At 34.9% G+C, this 18,836-nt stretch overlaps 2 protein-coding genes across 2 annotated transcripts; one reads left to right on the plus strand and one right to left on the minus strand.

The window, feature by feature from the left end:
* Positions 1 to 1,540: 1,540 nt before the first annotated feature.
* On the plus strand, positions 1,541 to 3,926 carry LOC128986813 (uncharacterized protein K02A2.6-like). Its single transcript, XM_054407347.1, has 3 exons — positions 1,541 to 1,561; positions 2,358 to 2,590; positions 3,014 to 3,926. Exons 1-3 carry the CDS (start codon positions 1,541 to 1,543, stop codon positions 3,924 to 3,926), a joined length of 1,167 nt encoding a protein of 388 aa, XP_054263322.1.
* Positions 3,927 to 17,717: 13,791 nt separating this feature from the next.
* Positions 17,718 to 18,461, minus strand: LOC128986783 (protein mago nashi homolog). Its single transcript, XM_054407303.1, has one exon. It carries the CDS (start codon positions 18,331 to 18,333, stop codon positions 17,893 to 17,895), a length of 441 nt encoding a protein of 146 aa, XP_054263278.1. The 5' UTR covers positions 18,334 to 18,461; the 3' UTR covers positions 17,718 to 17,892.
* Positions 18,462 to 18,836: the final 375 nt, after the last annotated feature.

Here is an 18,836-nt window from a genome sequence, read left to right on the forward strand (position 1 = left end):
AACCTGTACAGAAAATAGTGATTGTACTAAGAAACTATAATTGTGAAGAGATTATCCAAAAATCTGGCTTCGCCACTTTACTTCGCCTCGGGCCATATGCATATTTTATTAATTTTCTTTAAACCATTAACAACCTGATTACATTATTGCTTAGTTTGTGATCGCAGGATATACCTGTTGCCGTCCTTAGTGACTTACTAAAAGGCCAAGCAATATGGAATAAACGTTTACGAAATTAACGCTGAGTTTGATTCCCTCATGGACAAAGCTTCTAAATAATTTGATCACAATGATTTTTTTTAACGCAAGCTGATTGATTTTTTTTTTATCGATACAAGCAGTGTAAATCCTAAAAAACTTAGTTTTCAAGAGGAGTCGCAAGCAGCGAATTTCAGCTTAGTTATATCATAGACTAACCAACACAAGTAGTTAGACTTCTCATCCCATTGTAAATTTTGAAGCTCGTTTTTCATGTCTAGTTCATGTACGCCACACTGGGCGCTAGTGTCGACGAAATTTTGTTTCTATTATTTTAGGGTAATTTCTTGGTTTGTGTGCTTTACTGTTTGGTTAAATAACTAGGGGACAATTTATTGTTTATGATTGGATCGTATTATTTGATTAAACGAGGTTTGAGTATGTTTTATCTATCTATGGTTATATAAATTTGTAATACTTACCTTTTGATTACTGCACATAGGCCTAATAACTAAGCTAAACTAGTTTGTATACAATATGCTATAAGAATGGAATGGTTATTTGTTCACGTCACTCTTCTCAACGTAATTTAATATGACCATGAAAAGAAGTTAATGTATTTCATTTTTGTTCATTCAAACATAATATGCATTATTGTTTATTCGGTAACAAATTATGAACAGCTATTACTGGCAAAGGTGGACAAAATACCTGTTGTAAAATTTAGTTTGTAGGTATCTGGTATAAAGTATTTCACAGTTTGTCAAAGTTTTAACCTTTGTGAATTTAAGCTAACCCATGAACAGTTAGTACTTGGGAAGGTTAAGCAAATATTAATGAATAACGTATAAAGAAGTCTGTTAGGCCTCTCGCACATTACTCGGAATGGCCTTAATTTGCAGTTTCTTAGAATATCCTTTCACAACAAGCAATTCATTAGATGTCGGGTAACTTGGTTCAGTTCACTTTTGTGTGATTCCCCTCTAATATCCAACATAACTATTGTTTTGATTTTACTTGGTAATCACAATAGACAAGCTCCTGGGTGAAATGGAGGGGAGGGGGTACAATTCCGGGCCGTACATCTTCTTCTGCGGTCACCAGGGGGTAAAATTCCAGGGGGGTACGATTCTGGTCCTATAAGAAGGGCTAGACTGACGGGGGGTACAATTCCAGGGGGGTACAATTCCACCCCGTACACTGGCCAAATAAAAGTGAGTTCTAACTGAGGGGTACAATTCCGGTCCGTACAGTTTTTTAGATGCCAGTGGATTTAATCAAACCACTCGTGCATAACAGTGAGCGCGTTCTGGGAACATGTACCGGTGCACCGGTGCAAAAAATGTGTCGTTCTGGGAGACCGGTGAGTTAACCTAGCAGACAGCTATTTCCTCTTTTTCCTCCACCGGTGCAAGATTTATGCACCGGAGAAATTGTACGGTGCATAATACACCGGCGGCCTCTGATTGGTCAGTTTCTTTGACAACAGCTTGCAGCTACGGCAAGATGGCAGGTCCACCAAATAATGCTCATTAGTTTTATAGGTTATGTTGCGTAATGAGTGAAAATTTGTTCAATGAGGGGGTTATATTACGTAATAAATAATAATAAATAATTTTCAAATAATTTATTACGTGAGGGTAAGTCTGTTTGTTTGATTTAAATATTATAAAGCAAATAGTAGGTGAATGTGTAAATTATAATCCGATGTGTAGCGTAAACCGGTGACTAACCGTTCTGGGATACCAAGACTCTTGCCCCGGGGCGGCACCGGTGAGTAAGTCACCGGTTAATCTGCACCAGTACATGTTCCCAGAACGCGCCCAATTTCAAAGTTTTATGAGGGGGGTACAATATCTGTACACAACCTAAAACTAAATAAAGACAAATGTAAGTTTTTTCAAACACAAATCGATTACCTTGGACATACTATAGACCAAAATGGTCTACACAAGAACAAGGACAAAGTGGAAGCAATCTTAAAATCACCAAAACCGTCAAATGTATCAGAGCTACGAACATTCCTGGGCTTGACTAATTACTACCAGAAATTTATCCCCAACTTGAACACAATCTTGAATCCACTACACAATCTATTAAAGGCACACACTTAGTTCGTTTGGACCAGAGAATGTGATAAATGCGTTGAAAAAGTTAAGGCTGAGATAGCTAGTGACCGGGTCCTTGCTCATTTTGATGAAAATGAAACCTTAGTGCTAGCCACGGACGCTTCTCCAGTCGGATTAGGAATTGTTCTTTCTCACCGCTACAAAGATGGTACTGAACGGCCAATTTCATTCGCTTCTCGATCTCTCACTGCAAGTGAGAAAAAGTACAGTCAGATAGACAAAGAGGCACTGGCGATTTACTGGGGATTGAAGAAGTTCTACCAGTATTGTTATGGCAGAAAGTTTATCCTTGTAACAGATCATAAGCCACTTGTTTCAATCTTTGACCCATACAGAACCTTACCTACTATGACTGCCACACGTATTTTCAATTACGCTCACTTCCTCTCTGGCTTTGATTATACTATTGAATATAGGAACACCAAATCACATGGTAATGCAGACTACATGTCTCGCTTTCCTAATGAGCATCCACCGACAAATCAAATCGATCAACATGAAGCCTTTTTCATTAATCAAATTGAATCAATGCCTGTAACACATGAAAATATTGCAAATGAAACATCAAACGACAATGACCTAAAACCCCTTTTGAAAGCACTTCAAGATGGCACGGATTTAGAACATATTGGCTTGAAGAATAATGAGTATTCACTTCATGATGGCTAAATTTTTCGTGGTTCCAGAGTAGTAATTCCTGAAAAACTACAAGGAAAAGTACTCAACGAACTTCATTTAGGACACTTAGGAGTTGTGAAAAATCTTGCAAGAAGTTTTTGTTACTGGAAACACATTGACCGTAACATAGAAGATCTAGCAAAGTCTTGTCGTCCATGCTGTTTGAAGCAGAATCTTCCTGAAAAAGTAGATGTCCATCCTTGGCTGGTTCCATCAGGACCTTGGCAACGAATACACATCAACTTTGCAGGTCCAATTTATGGGCAATACCTTTTTGTTATCGTTGACGCCTATTCAAAGTGGGTTGAAGTCATACCAACCAAAACTACAACATCTAATTGGCGCATTCAACAGCTCAGGAAACTCTTCTCTACCTTTGGTTACCCGTTCACGTTAGTCTCTGACAATGGCCCTAACTTCACATCATCTATTTTCAACCAATTTCTACAAGCTTGTGGCGTCACACACAAATTCTCTGCCCCCTATCACCCTGCAACCAACGGACAAGCAGAGAGATTTGTTCAGACTGTAAAGAAACAGTTAATAGCAATGGAGAATGATGGAGGAGATTTACACTTCAAAATAAATCACATGCTAATGTCACTAAGGAATGCCACAAATGCTACAGGGTCCTCGGCATATGAACTTATGTTTGGGAGACGAATAAGGACAAGGCTGGATCTTATGAAGAGACCCCAAGATCACACAGAAATGCCTGACGGATGTACTAAAATCAAAAGAGAGTTTCGGGTGGGGGACAGGGTTCAGGTGCGCAATTTCGGAAAAGACGGAAAGTGGAAATTTGGAAACATAAGAAGGAGAGAAGGATTGGTGCATTATCAAATCGAGATGGACAATGGACAGGTTTGGAGAAGGCACATTAACCACATTCGGCCGTGTAAATTTGAGGGGGAGGATTAATAAGGAGTTGTCATCAACATATGATTCCTTAACAGACATGGTTTATGTTATTGTTTTTAATGTTTATGTTTATATATTTTTCATTCAGTTAAAATGGTTGAATAAAATGGGTTGTACATTCTCTTGTATCTTGTTATTATATAATTTAAGGACTTGATAGTTAGGTTAGGTTATAACAGTTTAATTTTAAAATACTAAATTTTAAAATTGATTTTATAATTAAAAATTATAAGTAAGTGGTTTCATTTTTATCTTATATATTTTTTATATCATCAGCAAGTTTGGTTGGTTAGGTTAGGTTATGACAGTAATTTAAATTGTTCAACTTAGCGGCGAACGCTGACACTATGTTAGCCATCGTCCCTCCCGTGTGCCCCACCGAATAATTTATTTGGGTACACTTCCATATCTGTTGGGACAAACAACCGAATGAAAATATCGATTGATATATCGATTATTCGATATATCGTTTGGTTAGTTAGGTAAGGTTGACCTAACCTAACCAACCAAACGATATATCAAGTTAAACAATCAAATAATCAATATTACTCATTCGGTTGTTTGTGCCAACAGATATGGAAGTGTACCCATTTATTTTGCAATTAATTAATGCATTGAAATTAATACAAAACAAAAGGTATGGGTGATTTATTTAATACAAAATGTTTTGTTGGTAATTCAAATAAATCCTTGGTCCTCTGTTGTTCGTACTATACATAAACGACTTGAGCTCAGTCCTCACAAACTGTAAATACCACATGTATGCTGATGACTTACAGATTTATACACATTTTTCACCCAAACAGATCAATGAAAGTGTTCAGAGAGTGAATGAAGATATTGAGAAAATCATTACTTGGACTAATAAACACGGACTCAGACTCAATCACGAAAAAACTAAACCTATCATAATTTGTCATCCACGGTTACGGAACTCAATTGACTTTCTCACGACAAATCCAATAAATATAAATGGAACAGCTTTGCTTTACTGTGACAAGGTCAAAAACCTAGGACTTACTATGAACTCGACACTTACTTGGGGCGATGCAGTCTTAGACATCCGTAAAAAGGTGTTTGCATCAATCCACACACTTAAAAAATTACAAAACTTTTTGCCAATGCACATAAAAATACATCTCGTCAAATCACTTGTCTTCCCCCACTTCACTTACTGCAACTCTGTGATCAATGACATGACTGTAAACCTCGCTGATGCTCTCCAACGCGCTCAGAATTACTGCTTGAGATTCATTTATGATCTGAGACGCAGTGAGCGTATCACGCCTTACTACATTAATTCTAAACTATTAAAGCTATGTGACCTTAGATCAATTAAAATCCTTTTGCTAACCTATTCAATAATAAAATCAAATTTTCCAAAATATTTTGTAGATGATTTTAGGTTTGTAGCTGAAGAAAGTGCTAGATTTTCACGCTATGCTTCATTGACTTTGCGTATGCCTCATCATAGGACTGCAGTTTACGACGGGGCGTTTGTTGTGACCGCTTGCCGACTTTGGAATGACCTCCCCTTAGCCATCAAATCCCTTGATAACCGTTCCCGGTTTGTGGCAGCGCTAAAAAATATGTATTTTGAACGTATGGCCATGGTTGGTTTGTCCTAGGGGCTTGTACGCGTGGTTGGTCACTGACAGATGTGCTTGGTGTGTGTGTGTGTGTGTGTGTGAGAGAGAGAGAGAGAGAGAGGGAAAGAGGAAGATTATTTTTGAACAGTTTAAAATGTAAGTTATTTTCTTTTGTTTAAGTTTCTGTATCCATGAGTTAGATTTTGTTTTTGTTGTATATTAATGTAATTGGTAAAATATGTGTGTTATATTTATGACAGGTTAAGTGTAAGAAAGGGCCATGTGGCCCTAACTTTTGCCTGGATAAATAAATAATATTTCATTTCAAATAATGTCACCCGGTGTAGTAAGTCTCTAGAAAACTGTTCCAATAAGCGGCAGGGTGTCAGTAGATACCAAAGTGGATATCATACCGTATTATCCCAGTAGTGTATGGTTTAGAAACTTTGGCACTGACCAAGGAACGGAAAAACTTTATTGCTGGGTTTGAGAAATACAGTGCAGAGAAAATATACGGGCCATTTATGAAAATAGAGATACAAAAGAACAGAGAGCCAAGAGGAATATTTAAAAACCTATATATGCGTGGAGGAGAAAAGAAACGTTAAATTTTAAAAATGTATCCCAATGAGTACCACAATAAGACGACCACTTGGAGGACCAAGCAATGAAAGGATTCTCCAGGCTAGGATCAACATTAGGAAAGGCAAGGGACAGAAGAGAATGGGAGGCCTCTTAAGGTTTCAGTGGCCACTTAGGTAAAATAAGGTACGGTAAGTGATAATATGTAATTAAAAGTGGTATGTAGCTGCTGTGCTTGAAACCAGTGTGTGTGTGAATCGACCACCAATCTCACTTCCAAGGTTTTTAAAATTTACACAATTGCTGTTTAGTTGTAAAATTGTCGGATTTAAAATGCATACCTATCATATTTATAGGCCTATAATCGGATGAATGAAATAGAGATGGTCACGTAGTATTAGTTTACAAGATAATTTTCCATACTCAAACCACCAGAATTTTTCTTTATAAGTATAAACTAGCTGTTCTGAATTATATTTATTCATATTTAATCGACTACTTGATTCCCGTACGTAGGACGGGCCAACAGCTAGTCTAAATTATTAAAAGAATTGGATTTTTGTGTGCCCCAAATCGACCACTAAATATTTATTTTTATGGGTATATTGGGTATCAATTTAAAGCTCTTATCCTCTAGATATGCCTTTTAGCGAATTTCCCATATAGGGAATAAGCTATTACCGTAGTACTCATGGTAAGACCTGGACGCGGGACCGATTTTTTTTTTCGTTTTGAGGTCCCTAGAGGCCAAAAACACCATTCATTCAAATTCATATATATATATATTTATATATTTATATATATATATATATATATACTAGCTGACCCGGCGAACTTCGTATCGCCTAAGTTATAGGTTTCCCCTAAGACAGACCGATGGAAAGAAAGTACCGTTACGTTTAATTTTCAAGATGATCTCGTTCGCATCGCTCAATCACGTCCTGGTTGAAGTTCGTTCGCTACAATCACTCACCTTTGGGTTGGAGCTCGTTCGCTACGCTCACTCACCTTTAGGTTGGAGCTCGTTCGCTGCGCTCACTTGCCTTCAGGTTAGCTCGTTCGCTACGCTAACTCGCCTCCAGGTTGAAGATCGTTCGCTACGCTCACTCACCTTTGGGTTGGAGCTCGTTCGCTACGCTCACTCACCTTTAGGTTGCAGCTCGTTCGCTGCGCTCACTTGCCTTCAGGTTAGCTCGTTCGCTACGGTCACTCGCCTCCAGGTTGAAGTTCGTTCGCTACGCTCACTCACCTTTTGGTTGCAAATTAGCTGTTGTCATAAATGTAAAAGAAATAATAGTGCTGCACCCTGTTGGTAATCCTTGTAACTTTAATGCTATTAAACATCATAGAACAGAACCAACTTGTTTAATTGAAACAGCTGTTAAGATTCATTAATTCCATTTCTCATAAGGTTAACATGGGAAACTCCAGAGCCACTGGGGCGGAGCCCTTTTAAGAATTTCGAAACGGGAAATAGTTTACGTCCGGTTCGCATACCTACAGAATTTACACACCAAATTTCATAACGATCGGTGAAGTCGTTCCGGAGGAGTTTGCAGACAAACACTGTGACACGAGAATTTTATATATTAGATATGTGTCCGTTAGCACGATAACTCAAGCAAAAATGATCCGATTTTGATGAAATTTGGTACAAACGTGTAAACCTACGTTTATTCGAACGAGTTCGCGATCCAGCATGATCGGATCATGGGAACGGGGGTTTATGGGGGGTTTTATGGGGTAAAAATAGGTTTTTCCCATTTTTGACCCAAAAAACATAAAATTTGGCAATTTTTTTCCAAACCATTTTGTAGAGCTTAAAAAACAAATAATTTAGTATATTGAAGCGTTATTATGCGCCTAATGGTTACGGAGAAAATTCCAAACAATTGTAAATTTAAAATTCCCATGTTATTCTTATGGAGAATAAGTAAACTGTTGTAGTTTGCTTGTTTATGAACATATTTTGATCAAATTTGGAAAACGTTTTTATTTCTTACTAACTATTAACATTTTACAAAAAAAAAACAGTTTTACCCTCCCTGATGCAGCAAACCTAAGTACTTGTTAAACTAATTCTATTTAAATCAGTGTACATCCAATCAGTCAAATGGAAATTCGCTTAGTCTGCAGGTTTGCTGCGGCGGGGGTATTTTTAGATCTCGTGAAAACCCTTTGTCCTACAGGCTTTTAAAATTTCAGAGTTTGTGCATAATTCTGTTGTCAATCATCTGAACTGTTTCAAGCTTACATTTGTTTACATGAAAACAGATGGCCATGATCGAATTTTGTTTACATCCATAGGGATATGGGGTTATCTGTAGTGGCCATGATAGAATTTTGTTTACATCCATAGGGATATTAGTCCAGGCGCTAAACGGGTTGAGTATGCATTGAAAGTCTGACAAAATTTGACTTTTGATTATTGTTGGGGACATCTAGTAGATGAAAAAAATCGATGATGTCGCATTTCTAGGGTGGTCACAACTCGGGGGGGAGGGGGGGAAGTTGTGCGGGTCATCGGTTTACGTTTCCGCGTCTAACTCACAAACGGTTAATGATAGAAAGGTGAATTAAGCGTCTATCTACGCCTAAATATATTGTCTTTTAAAAAGGTTATAACAACCTTTCTTCTATCTCTCATACTTTAGGCGCTAATCAACATTTATTGCAAAAAAAAAATTTAAAAATACTTTAAAATGAAATATCGGAAATATTGCGCTGGTTTAGGGCATGTTACAAACTATTTATGATTAGAAAAACTAACAAGTAGTACAACAGCACCAAGTTTAAAGAAATCTGTGCAAAAACAACAGAGCTTCGTTGATTTCAGTAAGAGTAAACGTGGAAAATTCGTAGTAGTACCGAGGCGCGCATGGACGGTACGTAGCCCACAGTCAATATCGGTTTGATGTTGTAAGTAACTATGGGAAAGCTGAATTTTTCTATGATGTTAGACCTTGTTGAGATGAGCATTTTCCCAAAAGACCCCACTCCTCCCCCCTTGTGCTTTCCTCTAACCCCCCCTTTTAGATAAATTTACAGTCTCTTAGAAATTAATTATTATTATAACTTTAAAACGGGTAAGGATAATAACGCAATCTTTTATTAATCATTTTGCGTAACGATATTCTACAAAAAGTGTATTTACTATGGTATCCTAAATATGCATAGTTAAAAAATATCATAAACATAAAAAAATAATTTTTACGGATTAATTTATGAAACTTTTAGATTTTTTATACGAGGTCACACAACAAAATGTTTGATACAAAATTCGGGGTGCATAGTTTACATTTTAAAATGATACATAGTTATTAACAGTTTGTTTGCATATAGTGGTTATAGATAGTACAGTATATTGATTTTACAGGACTCTGGCTTTTTTGTGCACCGCAACAATGAAAAAAATTACGTATATCATGGTTTTTGTATTTGAATTTGCCGCTTTATATAGATTATATTAACGTTATGTAGCTCATTCAGTACATATACAGACTGTAGTGGATACATATGAATGAATATCGTGCATTTGCTGCTGTACGCCAGAGCCTCATTTTATTATACAGGATGTCTCACCTAAAGTGAACCAATAGATAACTTTTTTATTATGAGATATAGAGTTAACTTCTTATGGGACACTACCCTTTATTTTAAGATGGTTTTTTAGTGGTTTCGAATTTTAAAAATATGTTCCCCATTTTCCAATATGGCTGACAACTTTGTTAGTCCTATGGAATACCCTGTATTTTATGATTGTTTTAGAATGTAACACAATTTTTAAACCTTTTTATTCTTGACATTTTTCTCTAAAGCTACTTGTTTAGGAGTTACATCGAAGAAGAAATGGTTAGTGAGTACATCCTGCATCCTGTAGCTCATAAACGAGTAAGTTTAAGAGCGAAAATACAAAGAATAAACAAGTTTTTAAATCACATCTACATTTTAAAAAAACCATAAAATAAATTGTGCCAATATCAAAGTAAGCTACCATTTTTGAAAATGGTGGCCATTTTTAAAACAACAAAATCAGTATTTTTTAACGTATTTTATATATTTTTTTGAACGAGGACTTATATGTGACTTATTTATTCTTTGCACTTTCTCTCTCAACTTACTCGTTTATGAGCTACAGGATGCCGAATGTACATCACAAGCCTTTCTTTTAGATATAACACGCTGTACTCCTAAATGGGGTAGGTTTGGAGAAAAAATGTCACGAATAAAAAAATTGCTTTTAAATTCTAAAAGAATACTAAAATACAGCGTACTCCATAAGAAATAACAAAGTTGTTAGCCATATTGGAAAATGGTGGATATATTTTTTTTATTCGTAACCATCCCTAAAAACATTTTTTACAAATAAAGGGGGTCGTCGAATAAAAAGTTAACTCTATATGGAAAATCAAATTTATGTATGTTCACTATGTAATCTCAACCTGGATGAAACGTGTACCCTTTTATAGCAGAATGTCCAATTTAAAAAAAGATACGTCAATTTTGGTCTAACAAGTTATATTTAAATGAATATGAGTTTTTTTTAATTTTTAAATGGCAAAGATTGGCGGGCACTTGGAAATTATCTTAAAGAGGCGTAGAGTAAAGGGTGGGAATTGATAATGGAGTATAATTATTAAATTTAAGAATTGAGATATCAATACAAAAATGAGAAAAATCTATGTAATTTAAAAGATTTATAAAATATTGTTTGTTAAGACAAGTATCTATCAAAGTAAATTATAAAAGTACAGGTTTGTTTTATGAATTATTAACTGTTTGTAGGAAAAATTCAGATTCTCAGTAGGCTACATTTAAATTTTATTATTAATTCAATTGTTATCTGATCTTTATTAGTATGTAGTGCTATTTGTGTATATTCTGTAGTTGAAATCAGTTAATTTTATGAATAATTGTATGTGATTCATGGAATTTTTTTAAACTGTTTTAAAACATTTTAAAATTAGTGTGTCTAACACAAAACAGACGGTCTTTGACCATTGTTCTTTGCATTTAAATAAAAAAAAAACACTGTATTGATATTTTATTACAATGAACAAATTTTCTTCTTCTCCTTCTTCAGAAATCTATAAAAATTCTTTTTAAATATTTATTTATCTAATAATTCTTTTTGTAGATTATCGTAACGCAAAATGAATAATAAAAGATTGCATTATTATCCTTACCAGTTTTAAAGTTATAGCTTAATTGCTAAGAGGCTGTAAATTTATCTAAAAAGGGGGGTTAAAGGAAAGCACAAGGGGGGAGGAGTGTTGACTTTCAGGAAAATGATTATCTCAACATGGTCTAACAACATAGAAAAATTCAGCTTTCCCATAGTTACTTACAACATCAAACCGATATTGACTGTGGGCTACGTACCGTCCATGCGCGCCTCGGTACTACTACGAATTTTCCACGTTTACTCTTACTGAAATCAACGTAGCTCTGTTGTTTTTGCACAGATTTCTTTAAACTTGGTGCTGTTGTACTACTTGTTAGTTTTTCTAATCATAAATAGTTTGTAACATGCCCTAAACCAGCGCAATATTTCCGATATTTCATTTTAAAGTATTTTTAAATTTTTTTTTGAAATAAATGTTGATTAGCGCCTAAAGTATGAGAGATAGAAGAAAGGTTGTTATAACCTTTTTAAAAGACAATATATTTAGGCGTAGATAGACGCTTAATTCACCTTTCTATCATTAACCGTTTGTGAGTTAGACGCGGAAACGTAAACCGATGACCCGCGCAACTTCCCCCCCTCCCCCCTGAGTTGTGACCACCCTAGAAATGCGACATCATCGATTTTTTTCATCTACTAGATGTCCCCAACAATAATCAAAAGTCAAATTTTGTCAGACTTTCAGTGCATACTCAACCCGTTTAGCGCCTGGACTATATGGGGTTATCTGTATGTAGTTGGTGATGTTTCAGTGAATTCAAGTAAAATATTATAATGCTATCTGTATAAAATGTAAAGAAGAAAATGACTTACGTTGGATTTTGTGTTGTGATAAGATTTTTTGTTTTCATAGTACTAGATAACCTGTTGCTCGAAATTGAACAAAACTGCAACTTGTAAATAAAAAAATAAACAACAAAACATAAACAGCAAGACCTCAATCAAAGAGTAATTCTAAAGTCTAAGACTGATTATAGAAGTATGAAAAATATTACGTTATAACAAATTATAAAACTAACCTACAATATATTTAAATAGGCCTATATACAGGGTGTCTCAGACCACCCGGCCGGCTTGTATAGCTCCAATATGAAAGCAAATGGAAACCTAATTGCAACTGGAACCCCCTATTTTGACCCCAAGGAATTCAGCTAAATTATTTTCAACTCCAAAAAAGCACCCCAAAGGGTAGATTTTGGGGGGTGGGGGTGGTTTTTGGGAAATTTTCAAATGTAAACGGGGGTCGTGTTATACCTCTTTTTAAAGGTCCTTTAGTCCTGAGTATTTTAGTGGAAAAAGATTTAAATTATCTTCATCCCTATTTACAGGGTGTTCAAAAACGTCCAAAAAATAGACCTTTGAACTACTTTTCACTGTAAAGAGGTGGAATTTTGTGGGGGGTTCAAATTTTGATAACACTTTAATTAATAAATGAGCTTTCAAAAAACTCTGGTTTTAACCCTTTTGCTATCTTTTTACTTATGTTACGCATTTTCAAACTTTTTGAAGTTTCAAAAGCTGTTATCTCAAAAATTTCAAATGGCAACATGGGTTTCATTACGAACCCCATTGTAGCCCTTGAAATTTGCTATAATTTTTGTATTTAATGTTTTTTGGTATCTTCATTGGTTAAAGAGATATAACGAAATTAGTGTATTTTAATGTTTTATTAAATGGTATTCAAAGTGTTTGCTGTTGTAAATGTACACTTCTAGGTCTCAATTAAAACTAATTATGTTAAAAAATTAAAATACTACCCAGATTGTTAAACTTGGACGAATAATAAAGGAAAAAACACAACTACAAATATTCTTAGTTATTTTACAATTACAAAGTTCTAATAGTGCTTTGAATGAATACTGTCTATAAATGCTACTGATAAATAAAAAAATCATCATGAAATCAATGAGCGTGTGCATGAAACTGGTCACGTTTGATAAGATAAAACAAATTATAAGGAACTTACTGGATTTGTACGAGAGGTGAATGCACCTGCGGTAGTAAAATAGCAATACAGTACCATAATAGTGGAGAAGAAGTACTACATGCATAACAAAGTTGGGGTTTGCATGGAACAAAATGGAAGGCAATTTAAGCATTTGTAGAAGTCCATCGGTATGTAGGCTATTAATGTTGATTCAAACAAATTATTCATTTAAAGAACTATTAGAGCCATGGAATTGTAAAATAACTAAGAACATTTGCAGTTGTGTTCTTTCCTTTATCAATCTTCCAAGATCAAAAATCTGAGTACTATTTTATTTTTTTTAGACAAGATTTGTTTTAATTGAGACCTAGAGGTGTACATTTGCAACAGTAAACACTTTGAATACCATTTAATAAACCATTAAAATACACTAATTTCGTTATATCTCTTTAACCAATGAAGATACCAAAAAACATTAAATACAAAAATTATAGCAAATTTTAAGGGCTACAATGTGGTTTGTAATTAAACCCATGTTGCCATTTGAAATTTTTGAGATAACAGCTTTTGAAACTTCAAAAAGTTTGAAAATGCGTAACATAAGTAAAAAGATAGCAAAAGGGTTGAAACCAGAGTTTTTTGAAAGCTCATTTAGCAATTAAAGTGTTATCAAAATTTGGACCCCCCACAAAATTCCACCTCTTTACAGTAAAAAGTAGTTCAAAGGGCTATTTTTTGTACGTTTTTGAACACCCTGTAAATAGGGATGAAGATAATTTAAATCTTTTTCCACTAAAATACTCAGGACTAAAGGACCTTTAAAAAGAGGTATAACACGACCCCCCTTTACATTTGAAAATTTCCCAAAAACCACCCCCACCCCCCAAAATCTGCCCTTTGGGGTGCTTTTTTGGGGTTGAAAATAATTTAGCTGAATTCCTTGGGGTCAAAATAGGGGGTTCCAGTTGCAATTAGGTTTTCATTTGCTTTCATATTGGAGCTATACAAGCCGGCCGGGTGGTCTGAGACACCCTGTATAAATAGGCCTATATTGATTTTTAATCATAGAAAACCCATATGAAAAATGATTTTTATGTTGGTTGTTCACCTATTTTGCTTGAAACTTGTCCAATTTGAATAACTAATAGCTTAAATGAAAGCCGGTATTTCACTGAAGGTTCTTAGACCGGAATATGTAGGACTATATAATTATAACTGGTGAAATACATCTTAAAATGAAGTAAGAATTCAAAAATGAATCAAATGATGTTTTTTGGTCGATTAATACAGTAGGTAAATACATGCCGATGCTTGATGGCAAATCTTTGCTTGCATGCCTTCAATTTAAAAACCTCAATCATGAAAATTGGTCGAGTAGAAGAGCCAAATGAACTCGGAAAAGATAAACCAAATTTAACTCCCAAAAGGAATACATAGCCTAGAGGGCAAATTTTGTTTACGGATAATGCGAGTAGGATTATATATAAATGTATACCGATGCTTGATGGCAAATCTATGCGTTCATACTTTGAATTTGAGACTTAAATCATGAAAATCGGTCGGGTAGAAGAGCCAAACGAACTCGGAAAAAAAACCAAATTTAACTCCCATAAGAAATACACGGAGAGCAAATTTCGTTTACGTACAAACCGACTGAGACTATAGATAATAATATGCCGATGCTTGATGGCAAATCTGTGCGTGCATACCTTCAATTTGAGACCTCAATCATGAAAATCGGTCGGGTAGAAGAACTAAACGAACTCGGAAAAGAAAAACCAAATTATTTTAATATATAAGATTTGCCAAGCTGTAAGTTACCAAGCACGTGTTTCTAACTCCGGTGTAAACGCAGCTTTATCAATTGAATTCTATGAGACATCAACATAAGTTGTATTTTTATTTTATGAACGAACGGTGGGTGTACGATTATTTGAGATGATCTGTATGGCCTACTTACCCTAGCTTATTCTCAACCTGGACCATTTATTAAAAGCCAATGATCAAGGCTATGTACCTACTTGTAAATTTAAACCTCGTAAATTTAAACTTAAATTTTTCACAGCAGTAAATAAGTAAGTACCTAAGTAACCTAGCACAATGCTTCATGGAAAACAATTTAGAAATTAATGTAAAAAAAAATTATGTAATTTTTAATCAGAGATAAAATTAAAAAAAGATTTCAACTTAAACATTTTAATTGATGATCAACATAGAAGAAGTAAAAACATCGGAATTCCTAGGACTTATTATAGACCAAAATTTAAATTTTAACTCACATATTGAGCACTTATGTAAAAAACTTTCCCAAATTATTTTTATACTAAGAAGATTGTCTATGTTCTGTAGGTAGTGAAGACGCATTACTCACTGTATATCATTCGTTAATTATTTCCAATATTAGATATGCAATAGCCTATAGGCCAGGTATTTACCTTATTATATGGGGCTCAACTTCATCAAAAACTAAACAAATATTTAAATTACAAAAGTCTGCATTGAGAATTATTTTCAAATTAAAACCACACCAATCCTGTAAAAGAGTATTTTTTTTTTCAAATTACCAATTTATGACCGTTTACTCAATATTTATTTATGAAACATTACTATTTTTGAAGAACAATTTTGAGAAATTCTGGAAAATTATTAATTACCTATGTGAGAAGAATTATGATTTGAGAAAATTACAAATATTTCATTCTACTTTCCACCAAACAAAGTTTTATGAAAAACATCTTTATCACAACAGAAGAAAATTATTTAACAAACTACCAACTAATATTCAAAACCTAAAATTAAAACAATACAAAAGAAAAGTTAAAAGAAATCTTTACTGAAAGTCCAATCATCTACTCTCTATTGAAGACTTTAAATGAAAAATGCATCAAAATTTAAAGTTTTATTTAATACTACAGTAAACCTAATTGTACTGTCGATACAATTTATATTGTCAAGACAATAAAGTATTTAAACTAACAATTTGGTTCATTATAACCTAAAAACATTTCATTCCTTATCTAACCTAACTTCAAAACAATACAGCCCCAAATTCACATAAAAAGTATAACCTACCATTCTCATGTGCCTAAATAAGACAACCTTAAAACAAATTTTTGGGTGAAATTAAGTTATCCGTTTGCTCAAAAAGTACCCAGCAGAAAAAAGTGCTTAAAATTGCCTAGCCTAATTTAGTCAAATAAACAAAAAGATGTCAAAAATCGCAAGAGTAGCTTAACTTTATAAATACGATAAGTTACTTTTTGATCATTTATACACTAAGTTTATTTTAATTCAACCTTTTTAACTTGTTTATAAGAGGTATGGGTAACTGTTTTAACATTTAGGTAGGGTAGGCCTAATATTTATTCCGAAAGTGTGATGTGCTTGTTCAAAGCCTGAATAACTTAATTTTTTACTGTGTCTAGCCAAAGCAACACTAAATAAACGTTTGGCCACTTCATCAAGAGCCTACTGAAGACACTCAAACTAACTTAACCAAATATGTTAAACAAAACGTTTGTAAAATCACGTAAGTAGCTTAAGTTCCTAATAACCAAGTGTTGTGCCTTAATGTTAACTTAATGGTTGTGTTTTAAGCTTATCCATTAAGCTTATAGGCCCTAGGTAAGTTACTGTACTAGCAATGCCACATAAAATAACATGTCATCACTGTGTTCCACTTCTGAACCCCAACTTAATTGTTATCTAAGTTAGTGTATCCGTTAGGCTAAGTTAGCCTTTATTTATTATAACTGGCTGAGTGGTTAAAGTGCTTGTCCAACAGTCAAAAAGGTCACCGGTTGATCCTGAGAATAGGTTTTAAAAGTCATAGACAAAAAGAATTAAATATAGACTCAGCCATGCTGCAGTTACCATAGGTTCTGGCTCACACCGCTGGGAGCGCCGTGTAGTTAAAGTAGCGCGTACGCCATGGGTACACTTCCATATTTGTTGGCACAAACAACCGAATGAGTAATATTGATTATTCGATTGTTTAGTTCGATATATCGTTTGGTTAGTTAGGTTAGGTTAACCTTACCTAACTAACCAAACGATATATCGAACAATTGATATATCGATTGATATTTTCATTCGGTTGTTTGTGCCAACAGATATGGAAGTGTACCCTACGCCATAACTACATGGCGCTCCCAGGGGTGTGTGCCAGAACCTGTGGTAACTACAGAACATCTGTCGGTCTATACCTATTTAATTCTTTTTATCCATGGTTAAGTATAGTAGCCAGGCCTAATTGAGTGTTAGAAACTGGACGAGCTGTCCCTGATCTTAGATAACTTACTGACTAAAGTAACAGCTGATCTTAGTGAGTAACGAAACTACAGAGATCATCTCACATTCTGCATTCATCCTTCACTCATATTTTGGTTGAAATGTACACCCAGGCTGCGTCCCCATCTCAAATACTTGACGAGATGATGATTATTGATGTATCCAGGCTATCAAAAGGATTATAAGTTAGGCATTTATTAAATGAAAATATAGGCTAATTAAGAATGGAATCTTTATTTGACATTTAAGCCCAGCCTAAGTTACTGTTTTTAAGCAGAATTTTCAAAATGAGTAAGCTTAACCAAGAACAATTTGAGACATAACAGTTAGAAACAAAAGGTGAACATAGATACCATAACTTACACATAAATATTGTGGTCTTGAATTAACTCTTTAGATTGGCTTTATTTTGAAGTGCAGTCCAATGAGGGAAAATACCAGACACTTCAAATCTTGAACCAAATAGTAAAAGCACCTTAGTCCTTCAGGGTCCCTGGAGTTATTTACATCAACTAGAGAGCCAGTTTTTGATGTTGTGAAGGAAATGTGTTCATCGCCGATGACGATCTCTAGTTCTTGTCTACCCACTCGGTCCGGCTGAGGCCACAGTGAATCGTCCTCCTGCATTATTTCAGAGTCATGTATGATGCGTTTAAGCTCGTCCATCACACAGTTGTGAACATAGGCTTCTTTGCGAATCATTGTATCATTTTTATAGTTAGAATTATTGGCATACCTCAACTTGCCATCAGGTCGGAATTCGAACTCCAAAAATTCGTGACCAAACTTCCCTTTATGTCCTACATAGTATCGGATATAAAAGTCAGTGGACATTATGAATCCCTGATAACTTAACTTTAAAATCACTGTTGAGTTCTCAGCGAAAACTGTTAATGTTCTAAACAGACTCAAAATCAATTATGACACACAAATACCAAACTAACTAACCTCAACCCAGCGTCCAGACTACACAGATACAGAGGGGAGAGGCTTCGTTCTTCTTCTTCTTAGGTACGAGCGAGACCGTTCACGGAGGACCACAACCCCCCGCCACCGCGCCGTGGGACAGCGGAATTGGAATCGGAACGGTACATCGATGCGCGGCTTCTTCTTCTTCAAATCCCAAGCCTCCTCAGTCTACAGTCCTCATTAGAACAAATAGTCGAAAGGAATGTTAAAGTTGCTCATAAACAAAAGTATTTTCTCAGGAGTGATTTTAAAACTAATAACAGTCACAATTTCCGATGAGTTAAACGACGGCCCTGAAGGGACATTCCAGTTTCTTTTTGTCTTTCATTCACTTCGACTTTTATCTCGAGTACTTCGACTTTATTCTC

Source organism: Macrosteles quadrilineatus, unplaced genomic scaffold (genome assembly GCF_028750875.1).
Source record: "Macrosteles quadrilineatus isolate MER2022 unplaced genomic scaffold, UCM_ALF_1.0 Scaffold_2__2_contigs__length_208266976, whole genome shotgun sequence".
NCBI lineage: Eukaryota > Metazoa > Arthropoda > Insecta > Hemiptera > Cicadellidae > Macrosteles > Macrosteles quadrilineatus.